The 14,218-nt window shown below is 39.3% G+C and overlaps 1 protein-coding gene across 4 annotated transcripts in view; it reads right to left on the reverse strand.

Annotated features, from left to right (window-relative positions):
* Positions 1-1,166: 1,166 nt before the first annotated feature.
* CHN1 (chimerin 1) overlaps positions 1,167-14,218 on the reverse strand; it is a 161,848-nt gene continuing 148,796 nt past the window's right edge. For 3 of the 4 annotated variants that reach the window (XM_073305918.1, XM_073305919.1, XM_073305920.1), the window contains exons 10-14: positions 7,644-7,817; positions 6,702-6,779; positions 5,396-5,533; positions 4,385-4,490; positions 1,167-2,042 (exon numbers count right to left, since the gene is read on the reverse strand). In XM_073305918.1, the coding sequence (XP_073162019.1) occupies positions 1,871-2,042; positions 4,385-4,490; positions 5,396-5,533; positions 6,702-6,779; positions 7,644-7,817 (668 nt within the window). In that variant the 3' untranslated portion in view covers positions 1,167-1,870. The remainder of the gene's footprint in view (positions 2,043-4,384; positions 4,491-5,395; positions 5,534-6,701; positions 6,780-7,643; positions 7,818-14,218) is intronic. The other variant, XM_073305921.1, reaches the window with a different exon arrangement.

Genomic DNA, 14,218 nt, shown 5'->3' on the forward strand with positions numbered 1-14,218 from the left:
AAATGATTACACATGTGCAAGGCAATGGAGAATCAGGTCCAATATATTTTAGGAGGTAAAGACCTGGTATAGTCATATTGCACGTGGACAAATCTGGTCTGCCATTCTTGGTGACAAGAGTGAGTCAGAAACCTTAACATGAAAAAATTTGGTTTGTTTATTTGTTTTAAGGGCTGTGAGTACAACAGTACAGAAAATTCCAACAATGCCAAACAAAATTCATTGGAGTACCAGTCTTATAGAAATTGTGAAAGCTGAGAAAATAGTGCTTGCTAGTTTACTAAAACTTAATGGTATGACTTTTGGTGTTAACTTGCTTAGAGATATGCAGTCAGACTCTACACCGATGGATGGAATAATATTGCTTTGTCACACTCAGGAGCATTTCTAGAGAATAAAATGCGAATACACGAAGTGACTATATCACTGGGACTGCTGAAAGGTTGATAAGAAGCAATTTGTATGCATTGCTCTGTCCGAGATAATTTTTGGTCACTTCCCCTTCATATGGAGGAGATGGGGAGAGCGGGGGGTGTGTGTGTGTGTGAAGGAAGGACAGAAGTGTCGGGGTCAATGTTGAACAATTTAAGCCTGAAGCAAATATAGTTTGGTATATCTGTAAATAAGTAGTGGATTCACCTATTCTGGCCACCTTTATTTGTGTAACTGTAAATTGCAATGCCGGCCTGTATACAGGCAAATAACTAAATTTTTTGAAAAAATTCATAGAAAGTTAGTTATTAATAGTACTGGAGGCTTTGCAGTACTTCATTAGTTTTTGTTTTTGTTGTTTAAGAGGTGCTGATGAGCTCTTGAAAAATGTTCTGGATGCTGATTAAAGAATGTTGCTAATAAAATAATCATGAGAATTTGATGGGAACCTTAACAAGTGTCAGACTCCAAGCTATTTAGATTGGGAATGTCCTGCCAAAAAAATAACAGAACTATAAATTGTCTCTTTTCAGTCAAAGGTCATTCAATATATTCTGAGTGCCAAAATGCCACACATAATTCAAATAGCTCAACCAGAAATGAGTTGAGATTTTATTTTGTGAATATAAATATGAAAACAAAGGCATTGAAAATATTTTAATTAATTAAAAAACACAGCACAATGTGAGATTTCTAATAGCAAAATTTAATAAATTAATATATGCATGCCCGATAAAAATACAAAATTACAATTGAAATAACAATAAGGGAAACATTGTACAGTCTTGCAGATTTTACTGCAACCATGATAAAAGGCATGAAGAATTACTTAAAGTGACAAAGTACACATTTTGTTTCTGTTAAAAACAAATTACTACATGATAAAAGAACTGAGAGAAACCAGGAAGAAATCACCCAAGAAAGTGGGAAAAGAATGATAGGAAATATCAGCATATAGGCAGAAGTCCCATTTCACAGAAATCATTCTTTTTTAGTATCAGAAACCAATTACGTAGAACATAAAAGCAAATTCACAATAGGTTTACACTGAGAAACATGCTAAATTACAATCACAAACTATCCAGAATGAAGATGCTTATAAAAGATGCTGCACCAGTTCTCTTGTTTCTTTTGCAGAAAGTTCTTCACCAAAGCAGGGAGAACAGGGAGCCAATCATGCAACAGAGCTTTAGATTTTTGTTTTAAACATGATAAACACCCAGGATTACTAGTACTGGAAAATGTGTTAACCTTTTTTCAACATCAGCTGAATGGCACTACAGAAGCGACACAGAGTTCCTTCATTTTTATCCTGTATACATCAAAAGCTCTAGCAAATATGGAATTCAGCAACAAGAGCCAGTTAAATTACATTAAAATATTCCTTCCTCCACAGAATATTGTTGTTTCCTTTTTTAGAAAGAACAAAACAAAACATTCAAAATAAAATGTCTTCATTTTTTATGAGCATCTCCACCACAAGTCTCTGGTAACGGATATCATTCAGTGCAGCCATTGCATCTAGTTCTGGTGCTCGCATAAGGGTTGGTCCAAAAACAATGCCAAGATTCTCTGCATTCATGAGATTCTCCTTTTCATGAAGGGTTACCCTGTAAAGGAGGACAATATTAAACACAAGGCATCTCATACCAAATATTGGTTGCTGACACGGTGCACATAGACATGTGTCTGAAAACCCCTGGGCAGAAGGGAGGAGCAAAAAGTGCATTCTTTGCCTTTCCCAAAAACCTGTGGAGAGACTTCTTCACAGGCCCTGTGCAACAGGAACCACACAGAGGTGTTCTGGGGAGTATCTAGGGATTAGGTGAGTATATGCACTGTGTGGTGTAGTTAGTTGTATGTTTTCTGATCCACCATTCTTCCTTCCTGCACAGACTATTGGTGCTTCTAGCAGGCATAATCTGGGTTTAGGGTATGTGTGTGTGGTATGTTGCTACAAATCAGAACATGGGTGCACAGTAATGCTACTTTTGCCATTTATAAATGTGTTGAGGGCCATTTAGGCAGGGAGGGAAAACTTAGTTTAAAGATCCTCTTTACAGGATTGTAATAAGATTACCAATTTAAAACTCACCACAAGTGTAGTGTTCCCACTTACAGGATAGGGGAAACCTGATTGGACTCACCAGGCTCAAACTGTTTCTCTCTCATGCATTTTATTATCTGAATTCATTTGATGTATACACTGCAAACTAACCATGACATAAAGTGGTCAACTGGACTATACGGAATCTCCCACAGGCACAAGCCATGCAAATTACATCCCTGGCACAGACAAGAGCAGGAGCACCTGAACAGGGACTCACCCTGGGGCTGCTTTAAAATCCATCAGGGCCGCAGTGGAGCCTCATTTGTAGAGGCCATCTAACAAAGGTGCTAAGTCAGGGCTTTGGCAGGCTTACTCCACCCCTCCTTAGCTGCATCAGGCAGCTCTTGGGTCCTAACAGAGTGGGGTTATAAACTGCTAGTGCAGCTTTGCCACCACTTGTAGCACCTTCCTATTGCTGGTTATCTGGAACGTAGGTTCCACCAGTGCCTGTTCCAAAGCGCACCATCTGCTAATATATTATCTTTGGGTGGACCGCAGCATGTAATTTACCACATATGCACACAGAGCAGAATATATAGAGTATTCGCAGACAGTATATAGTTAAGAAGTACAGAGACACTGAATAAATGTCTCCGCAAATTCTGTTTACTGGCATAATAATAGTAAACAAAATGCTGTCTAGAGACACTAAACTTCTGCTTTGGTTTATGGCAGTTAATTGCCTTTCTCAATAAAACAAATTCAGATTTATAAATGAGTTTGTTCACAGACTAAACAAAGGACTTAATATACACTACTGCTTTACCATGAAACAAATCTCCATAAGGATTCTTGTAAATGACTAAATATCCATTTGTAGGAAGTTTGTGGGTTATAAAAACATGTAAATTCTGCACTATCTAATCTCCTGTGATGAATAAAATCCCTTCAGGCATATACAATAGTTGTCAGAATTTGATGTCCTCTTTTTTTTGACATATTATTCTGGTATTTCCAAAACTCTGCTTCCTAGTTTATGACTCCAAATAAAGGAGCAACGGCTAATTAGCTGAATTTTGCAAAAAGCCAATGAGCTAGCTGCATTACAAGTACTAAAATTTGCTTAACTACTTTGCTGCTGGGCTTCCATTCCTAAGTCTGAACTAATACATTCATTTGAAGTTCCACTGAAATAAGTGGACACTGACATATCTGGTCCAGAACATGCAGCAGCCCTGGGGTTGCATTTTGCTAGACATACTCAGCAGACTCAACAAATCCTACAGTGGAACTGTGTTTTCACTAAAAAGGCTTAAAATGAAGCTATTTATAAGGCAAGAAATGATTACTCATGACAATAGGTACATGCTGACAATAGGTACATGTCACAAACAAAATGGGCAGAGTAGCTAATATGCCAATTCCATTTTTTACTCTGTGGTTTTGTATATACTTTGACTACAGAAGGGGAATAGTTTTTTGCCTTGTAGATATTTGCAGTACCTAAAAGTAGAATAAACATTAGTTAGGTATATTATTATTATTATTATTATTATTTGCATCAAAATTGTGGTTTTTTTATTGGTCTAGTCCTTAAGGCCTATGGAGAGTGCAGAAAAGTGGGAGAAAGCATAATGTTTGTGTGTCTGTTTTAGTGTATTCTAATACTCTATTCTTTTAAGACATATTTAAGTTTGTTTGTTCATTCTGCTATAACAAATGACACTGGAGAGACTGTAGTGCTGTGTTAAATTTATAAAAACAACTCAGAATTTGCTTTATAGAAACCCGTACAAGGCCCCAAATACATCTTGTGGGGCTTACACAGACTTATGTAGAGACTGCGGATTGGCCTTTGTTTCAGAGGAATTCATCTAATGTCTTTTAAAATAAACAACATACCTCTTTAAATGTGCCATGAGATACCTTAAGGTTTCACAGTGTGCAGGTGGCAGTAGTTTCAATGCTTCATGAAGTGTTTCCAACTGTTCATCAGGATCCATGGTTTCTGAAACAGAAACATTTAAATATCAGTGCAGACAATGCCAGACTTCAAGCAGAGAAGTAGACACACAGTAGGTTTGGGGAGTGACAGGTCGGAAAGGAATCCTCATGACTAAATCTGCCTGTTTATCTCCCGATTATGTCAATGAGCTTTGGTTTAGCTTTAATCAATTTTAATCCTTTTTCTGGGAGGTCTCTTCTGGAATGACTCTGTTGTGACAGTTTCCATGGCCTCCCCAATGCACTGTCAAGAACAGTGTTAGAGGAGAAGAGCTGTGATGAGTTGTGACGTGAATTCCTGTCCACTAGGAACTGGACTGAGTCCACCAAGACATTCCTCATAGGTACTGAAAAAGTTGTCAAGATAGTAATTACTACTGACTTGGACTAGTTTTGCACAAGTGACCTAGAGGTGAAATTCTGGGCCTACTCAAGTCTACTCGAGTTTTGCCATTGACTTCAATGGGTCTGAGATTTCATCCCTAGGGGTCCTTTATCTCATTACCAATCACTCTCATAAATTACATCATTCACAGTAAAATAAAATGAAGGGTACTTTGAATTATGACATTGTCAGATAAATAGGATCATTCAACACTTGGTGACAGGAAAAGGGGTTACTCATCCTGCACAGTAACTGTGGTTCTTCATATGTACTATGAGAACATATCTTTCCAGTATGCGTAGTGAAAAGGAAACATTTGAGAAAAATGGAGGAGAAACTGAAACAAAGATCACTTAGTACAACATTCTTATAATCTATGGCACATACTGAGTTCTGCTTTCATCTCAATTTATAGCACTCATGTGAAGAGCTTAAGCAGTACTTAATTAATAACACGTTAAAAAACAAAACAGAGAGAGAAAAAGGGACAAAGAAAAACAGGAAAAATGTTATTTTATACTTACTTGCAGAATCTATAAATTTTGGGTAGGCATCGTATGTGATAAGTGGAATTGGCAAATCCCTGAAGTACAATTTAAGTGCACCAGTGATAATATTGATATCTTCATACATATTCACAGAAATATCTGCTTTTTCCCCATCTGTGTATAGAAAGCAGCTGACATTAATGTTTTACAAATATAAATAGATCTAGACTAATATTCAGTGGAAAAATCTAGGCTGTTTAGCAATTATTAAGATCAGCACAGCCACAGATTCTGGAGTATGTAAACTAACCAATAAAACCTGTTCTTTGACTGTGAATTTCACTGTTTCAGGATAAAGCCTAAAGCCTTTTGTACAGAGACAAGTCCTTTTTTCATCTAAGATTAACAAAAAAATGTTATGCAGAAACCCATGTGACTGTTTTAATGGTGACTGTCTGTGTTGTAAAAATGTGTTGCAGATCAACTATATTTGAACATATCACTTTGCCAAAAACACATTTGTCAGCGCTGAATGGGAAATGAGGAATGTTTGCAAAAAGGAAAATGTTTTTAGTACTTAGTCGCTAGGACAGGCATGTGCTCACCCTCTCAGAGCAGTGGTGCTATTTATTCTTGAGTTCAATGGGCACTAGGCCAGGGCCTGAATTTGTCCAGCACCTCAAGCCCAGCTAGGACCACACAGAAGGCAGGTGTTATTTGAACTCTCTTTGTGTAGCCCCAGTAGCCTTGAGAGGCAAAGAGGGATGGAATTTTTGGCTCAGTAAAAAAACATATGGGGAGGGAACACATCTCCCCACCCCTGATTGCTACTGTGGGGTATTGAGGGTGGGAACTCCTTATTTCTCTCATTGCCTTTGGTGGAAGAGGAAGGATGTTTAGCCCATGAGTTCCTTATTATTTTGGAGTTATCATTCAGGGAGAGGGCTTCGAGTTGCACTGCTCCTTTAAGGTTCTTCTCCAGCTGACTCATGATCCCACCGAGAGAGGAGCCTGGGGGTTCACTCGTAAATCAGGACAATAACTGAGAATGTTCACTACTTTCCTATCCCAATGACATCATTGCCAAGAGCCAAACTGTCATAGTCAGGCTGTGGAGAGACAAACTCTGCCGAAGGGAAAAGGGCAGCTTTTGGCAACCCAGGCCAAAATGCGATTTGTGTGTTTGTCCAGGTGGGGTACCCTTCCACTCAGCATAATGACCAGCCTCCGCATCTGCAGAGCCCAACAGGCAGATGGAGCCTGTGCTGAGGCACCCCTAGGGCTGAACAGAACCCTTCAAATGTGCTGGCATAAAAGTTGCAGTAGATACAAAAGCAGATACCTCTGTCAAATGCCATTTTGACATCTTCAATTAGGTCACTAAAGCCTGAAACTCTGTATAGTCCTTCAGAATTAAGACCTGTTAGGAGAGAACATTTTCACTTGATTAAAATTAGTATTAACTTTGCATCTCCCTTAAAACTGGCTTGTCCCTGCCCAGGTTCTTCATTTAAGGTAATGAGGCAACAAGGTTAGTTAGGTTTCAAAAGCTTTACCAGGTTTTTCATTTGGAATACAATTTCACCCCCATCCTTTTAACCCTGACCCTTGCATCAACTGCATTCTTAGGCTCAGCTCCCAATCATTTTATGTAGTCATGTTTATGATAATGATTCCAAGAGGTGAAAAAACAGATTAGCCCAATTACAAGCTAATTCTTTTTAATCAGCTAATTGAGATTAGCATATTAGATGTACAGTAAATATTTTAGAAGCAAACCATATATTCTAGTAAAGAATATTAAATGTGGGCTGGGAGAACTATGAAGATGAAATATGTAAATATTGGCTACTCTAGTTTTTACTGTGTTAATCTTTCTGATTAAAATACCATGGGAAGTATAGGAGGCGGAAGATGCACATGTACATCAATGAGATAGGAGATCATCCAAGACTGGAATTTAGCAAGCATGAAGCTATGTCAAAACAGTACTGTATGCTGTGCATTATAAAACATGCATTACATCTGTCCATTTCTTGTGCATTAATTAGAGGAGTCCTTATAAGACTAAGTAATTTCAGTAGAGCTTTTAAAAAAATCAGATATTTGTGAACCAACAAATAACACCAAGTATGATATGAACTGTGTAGAATAATTGGCAGTCATAAAATACCCTGTTTGAAACTGTTTTGAGCAAACATAAATTCAGCGAAAACCCAAATGACCCAGATCAATCTAAAGGGATTATCATTAAAGCAACCAAAGTCCATTAATGATGTCTTACCTCTAGATTCAATTTCTCTAATACACATGTCTACTACCATTGGCCTTTTAGTGATGTGTGCTTTTACTAGCGTCGTAAGGTCACAGCTGTACACTTTTTTGACATGCTTCAGATCTGGCTTGCAGTCATTTGGGACCATTTTGGAACACTGCTTGTGAACATTTAAACCACAATCTGGGAGAAAAAATGAAAAAACAATTAACTCAATGTTGGGTGAAAATGTGCTGTAATGTTAATATAATAAAGTATGTATTACTTCTACAGGGGTCTGATCCTGCAGACCTCATTCCTGTAAGGACTGCTCCTGTGAGTAAGCTGAAAAGGACTGGTGCAGATTTTAAAGAACACTTACTAGCTGAATACATTCCATTCTAAGATGCAAAAACAGACGTTTCCTCTACTACAGGATTTAACAGAAATCAACCGATTGAAAATCAAATGGTCCAAGTCCTTAATTCTCTATCAAATCGCATAGGTTTGTACAGTAATTTCAACAGAACCCTATTGGTTTAATCCCCATTACATTCTGTAGGACTTTTCCATAGGGGAAGAGATCTATTACTCTGTAATGTTTTTCTCTTCCTATATTTTATATGTGACTATCTCATGATCTAATACCTTCCCCGTATCTTTATATTTATTTTAGGCTAAGTCTACACTACAAACCACTTTCGGTGGCATGTAGTGTATGTATAGCTACATGCTGCAGCCAAAAGCACACTGCATCTGTGGTGTGTAGCTACACGTGGCAGTGAAAGGCCCTGGCAGTGGGGAGAAGCTGAAACAAGGCTGAGCCTTTCCCTGCTGCTTACTCCCTTCCAGAGGAAGGGCTTCAGCAGTGCGGGAGCTGGCAGAGACTTTCACTGCTGCTGGAGCCTTTCCTTATAGCAGGGAATGGCTCCAGCAGAGGGGAGTTGCTGGAGTCTTCCCCTGCATAGGAGAAAGGCTCCAGCTGTTGAGATCTGTCAGCCTTTTCCCACCCTTCCACCCCACCCCCACTCCGTCCACTGTTGGAGTCTTTCCCTGCAAAGGAGAAGGGGACCAGTAATGAGAGGTAACGGGACACTACACAGCTAAAAATAGCAGTGGTGCTGGGAAGGCATGGCTTGGCCCAGTAGAGGACGTCTAGGTACGTACTCTGGGTTTATACCCACATCCTTCAGGTGTGTTTTGACTGGCTTAATCCATGTTTCACTGTCTATGCTGCTGTTTATACTTGTACTCTGAGAGCTATGCGTGTATGTGCACTACACACTGCCAAAAGAATCCTGCAGGGTAGACACACCCTTAGGGATAGATTGTGACATTTACTCTTAACCCTGAGCAGGGTAGGGGAGGAGGTATTACTTCCAATGCTGTTTCATAGACTGGGTTTTTGAAAGAGAAAGCCCAGAAAACTGGCAATCCAAATAATTCTATTTAAATTCAAATGAATTTGGGAAGAATGTCATAGAATCATAGAATATCAGAGTTGGAAGGGACCTCTGGAAGTCATCTAGTCCAACCCCCTGCCCAGAGCAGGACCAATCCCAATTTATTTAAAGAACAGTTCCACAGTTTTATTGTAAACATTTTACAAATGAAGGTTTGGTTCATTTTAGAGTACAATTTAATTGAAATCAGATATGCAGAAAAAACATTCATTCTGTACAAAAATGGGCCAAGCATAACTATGAACACTAATGCTCCATATGTAGGAAAAAAGCGGGGAAACCAGCAATAATACAACAAGAAAGCATAGTGAAGACAGACTAAGCAATGCAGTTCCTTTTAAGTTAATAGAATGTTCATATCCATGATTTGAATCCATAAGTCTTGTGCAATGATGTATGAGCAGCATTTTGCCTTGTCTGAAGCCCAACCTAGTTCCTTCTGACTTCACTGGGAGTTTCATCAGGTCTCTGCTGTCTTGCAGTAGGGACCCCTGTCTTGCAAGATGCTGAGTATCTTGAACTTTCATTGGTAACTGGCAATACAAATGTCACCCAGAGCCCAATCCTACAAAGTGACATGCTGAATTGCCACAGCAAAACAGCACAGAGCCTAGAGTGTACACTCTCTTAGGCCTTAATCCAGCAAAGATTTCCAGTGTGCTTAACTTTTCTACCATGAGTAGTCCCATTGATTTCAATTATTCATTGATCTCAAGGGGACTACTCATAGAATTAAAGTTAAACGCATGTAAGAGTTTGGAGGATTGGGGCCATGGTGAAGATTTACAGTATCCCTTCCCTTCCCTCTGCCCCTCCCAATATCTAGTGTCTATAGAGGAGTCACCTTTGTATCTGATTATCACTGATTTTGTTGATATTTTAATTTACAGTAAATAGTCCACATATGATGTGGCTCTCTTTTATACAACAGCAAAAGCCAATGTTTGTATCTTAGTTTAATTCCAACTCAGTCGATCATATGCTATTACAAAAAGCACTTTGTTTTCTTAATAGGGTTGTAAGGCTAAAGAGTTTTGTCACTTAGAATTTATTGTAAAGTGCTCAATCTCTTGGTAACAATAAAAGTTCAACATGTCACATTCAATCAGTCAAAATTTATGAACCCTGTTCCAGACAAAATGACTGCTTACAATTCTATTTCACTCTTTAAGTGTAAGAATAGTTCCCTTCCATGAAGAAAAGAAAGTGATCTTGTAATTAAGGGACAGGATGAGGAGCCAGGAATTCTGGGTTCTGCACCTACTAATGCCACAAACTTCCTGGGTGACCTTAGGCGAATAACGTAGAGTACAGCCTCCTCCTACACAGCAGACCCTGATCTAGCAGAACTGGCACCAGTGGGGCAGGATCAGAAGACTTGTGCAAGGAGGGTGGCCCACTGCACGCTGCAGAGTTCAGTTCTGTTGGCTTCCCTCCACCCTAACACATGGTGGGGGTTGGAAAAATTACTGGGGGTGAGGGCAGTAGATTACTCAGATCCACCAGCCACCCTCTTTCCTGGAGGGGGAACAGACCCTCTACAGAGATTGTTGTGCTTCTGAGACTTCATAGTGTTTGTGGCACAGCACCACTCTATGGCAGGAGGTTAGGAGCCTAACCCTTCCTCATTCAGGCTGTGAAGAACTCCAGAGCAGAGCCTGGCCCCTTGCTTGCTTTTAGGATTTGGTCCTTAATCATCCTGTGTCTCAATTTCTCCCCCTGTAAAACGGAGGGACAAGGAATTTGGGCAGAGGAGGACAAGAGACTGATCGGATGAGGAGCTGTGTGAGAGGGTACTAGATTGTCTGGGCAAGGGTATTGGCACTGAGATGAGAAGCCTAAGGAGTAGAGACAGGGAGTGGCTAGGTGACAAGAATGGGACTGGGAAAAGGAGACAGGGATGAGGAAAAGACTGGGGAAGGACAAGTTGGAGGGGATGGGGCCCAAGGGGTAAAGTCTGGATGTACCCTTGTGCATTTGCATTATGACAACAGTCTTTAATTACATGATCACATACTGTTTTTTCCAAACGAGTGCTATCTCATTCAGTGCATATGATGGACCTGCTCTGAGGATGAATCATCAGGGTTGTCTAATGAAGGCTGTTGTCTGTAGGACCTCGGCTTCATTTGTTGCAGAAGATGGAAGGTGGGTAGTGAATGAGGGAGGGGATTGCAGAAAGAGAAAGGACAGTCTCCTGGTTAAGGCAGTTGAATGCTCCCGTGAAGAACTGGATTCTATCCCTGCCTCTGCCACAGAATTCCTGTATGGTGCTAGGCAAGTGACTTCAACCAGACTTTTCACAGGTGGTCACTAGTTGCATGCTCCTTATCTGATGGTTGCCCAACTTGAGACTCTGGGCTCTGATTTCCAGAAGTGCTGCGCTCTCTCAGATACAACTGAAATCAATGGGAATTTTGCTTTGAACATATGAAGTGCTATATAATGCTAAATACTCTGAAAAATATCAGATCCTAGATGTTTCAAATTGGATACCCAAAATTAGTGAACACTTTTGACCTTAATCTCTTTGTGCCTCGGCTCCCTGTCTGTACAATGGGGATAATACCACCGCCTCATTTCACAGGGGTATTTAAAAATAAATTAATTAAATGTTTGTGAAGCATTCAGATACTATAGTGAAAATCACAGTGGAAAGCCCATGAAGAAATTAAAAATTCAGTTTTCAGAGCAGACATGAATAATGTGTAGCAAGTAAGGCCTGGGGCCACACATTGAGCAACTACGAGAAAACAAAATACAAAATAGCCATTTATTAAGTGAGCACCATCCATTCTGTGCCCAGAATGAGGCAAAGGTCTTGGGGAAAAAAAACAGTATGTGATTATGTAATTAAAGACTATGATAATGAAAACACACAAGGGGGCTGAATTAAGAGTGTACTTGCAACCTTAATTCTGGCATGTCATGCCTTTTGAGTGATTGACTTTGCAATCTTTATAATGTTTTTAATACAGCTTTTGTATGCATAATTATCATATGTACTAAAATTGCTGCAAGAGCCATTCATTACAGCATACTGCAAGTACTTTATCTTTAAAGATTTAAATATTAAACAGGGAGCAAAACATTTTCAGAAACAATGTTTAAACTCTTAAAGGTCTGTTTCAACTGAGGTGTAAGCAAGTTGAAAGGCTATTTATGGAATTGGGTTGGTCTTGTGAGCACACATCTACCCACACTGATGGGAGAGTAGATATCTTAGAGCTACACTATTGTGAGAACAAGGATAATTCATTTTTAAGTATATAAGAATGAAAAACATGTATTTACAAATGTCCTATGCTTGAATTAAAACAATCTTTACATTTTCCATGGTCATCTTAAGGATATTTGCATTCAACAAAGTGCTATTTTATTAAAATGTTTCGCTTGCAGGGACATTTCAAGCTGAAAATCATATTTCTAAAAAAACAAATGTAATTACCTGAGTTACTGCTAATCCTTTTGGGGTCTGCTTCAAAGCCCAATTAAGTCAATGAAAAGATTCCCATTGATTTGAAGGGGCTTTGGATCAGGTCTCATTAACACCAGAAATGTTTAAAAATCAACATTGCTTTTCCATCTTTATGCTTTGTACACTTCATTGGTTCTCATACATCAGAACACTGCTGCAAGGGTTATAAACACTCCTGAGGAATATATCATGCTTTAAGAGAGGTTTATAAAAGGCAGAGCACATTTCTATTACCATTATTATTATGCTTTGCAGGCTTTAAAAAAAAAAAGCTATGTTTTTGGTCCTTATCTGAGACTGAAGTCCTGTGACAACTCAAAATTAATATTTTTGTAAGATTTAAATGCATAGTTTAAAACAAGAATAATGTTGTTGCTTTTTAAATAAAGTTGAAACATAGCCATTTTGTTATGCTTTTGTCATGGGGACGGTCGTTTCTCTGAGTTCACAATACTCTGTGGAAGCAGAATGGTATTGTTTTAGTCAGTAGGCTTTCATTTTCAGGATTTGATGAGAGTTTAACTTGGTGCTGGTTACACACCAATATAAGAATGATTATCTGTTTGCTTATTCAAGCAAGGTAAAAAGTGCATGAGTAACATGACAGGCTGCTTTCCAACAGAGTACTACAAAATCCCAGAGCAATCCATTGTTCAAACTTTCTACAGTAGTGATATTCAGCCTAAATTTGGGAAGCTGGAACACAGGGTATTGTAAGATAAATTGTCGGGTTTTTTTGTTTGTTTCTTTTTCAAATCCCAGAGCGTAGCACATCTGCTTTGCAATATCTTAGAATCCTGACATTTTTGGAGGGCCAGAACTGAATCCTGAGTGGTATCAAGCACTCACTACTTCCACTGGCTTCAAATGCTCAGCACCTCTACGGATCAGGCTCTAAAATCCATTTGCCATACTCATACAAGTAGTTCCGCTGATTTCAATTGGGCTACTTGCATGAATAAGATTAGCAGGCTTCAGACCCAAGAGTTTGTTTTATTTCATGCTTACGTCCAATTTCTACTCTCAGTTACAATGAAGTAAATCCTGAGTAACTCAGTTTACTTCAGAGTAACAGCCGTGTTAGTCTGTATTCGCAAAAAGAAAAGGAGTACTTGTGGCACCTTAGAGACTAACCAATTTATTTGAGCATGAGCTTTCGTGAGCTACAGCTCACTTCATCGGATGCATGCCGTGGAAACTGCAGCAGACTTTATATATACACAGAGAATATGAAACAATACCTCCTCCCACCCCACTGTCCTGCTGGTAATAGCTGATCTAAAGTGATCATCAGGTGGGCCATTTCCAGCACAAATCCAGGTTTTCTCACCCTCCACCCCCCCACACAAATTCACTCTCCTGCTGGTGATAGCCCATCCAAAGTGACAACTCTTTACACAATGTGCATGATAATCAAGTTGGGCTATTTCCTGCACAAATCAAGGTTTTTTCACATCCCCCCACCCCCATACACACACAAACTCACTCTCCTGCTGGTAATAGCTCATCCAAACTGACCACTCTCCAAGTTTAAATCCAAGTTAAACCAGAACATCTGGGGGGGTGTGGGGTAGGAAAAAACAAGAGGAAACAGGCTACCTTGCATAATGACTTAGCCACTCCCAGTCTCTATTTAAGCCTAAATTAATAGTATCCAATTTGCA

Source organism: Lepidochelys kempii, chromosome 11 (assembly GCF_965140265.1).
Source record: "Lepidochelys kempii isolate rLepKem1 chromosome 11, rLepKem1.hap2, whole genome shotgun sequence".
Taxonomy (NCBI): domain Eukaryota; kingdom Metazoa; phylum Chordata; order Testudines; family Cheloniidae; genus Lepidochelys; species Lepidochelys kempii.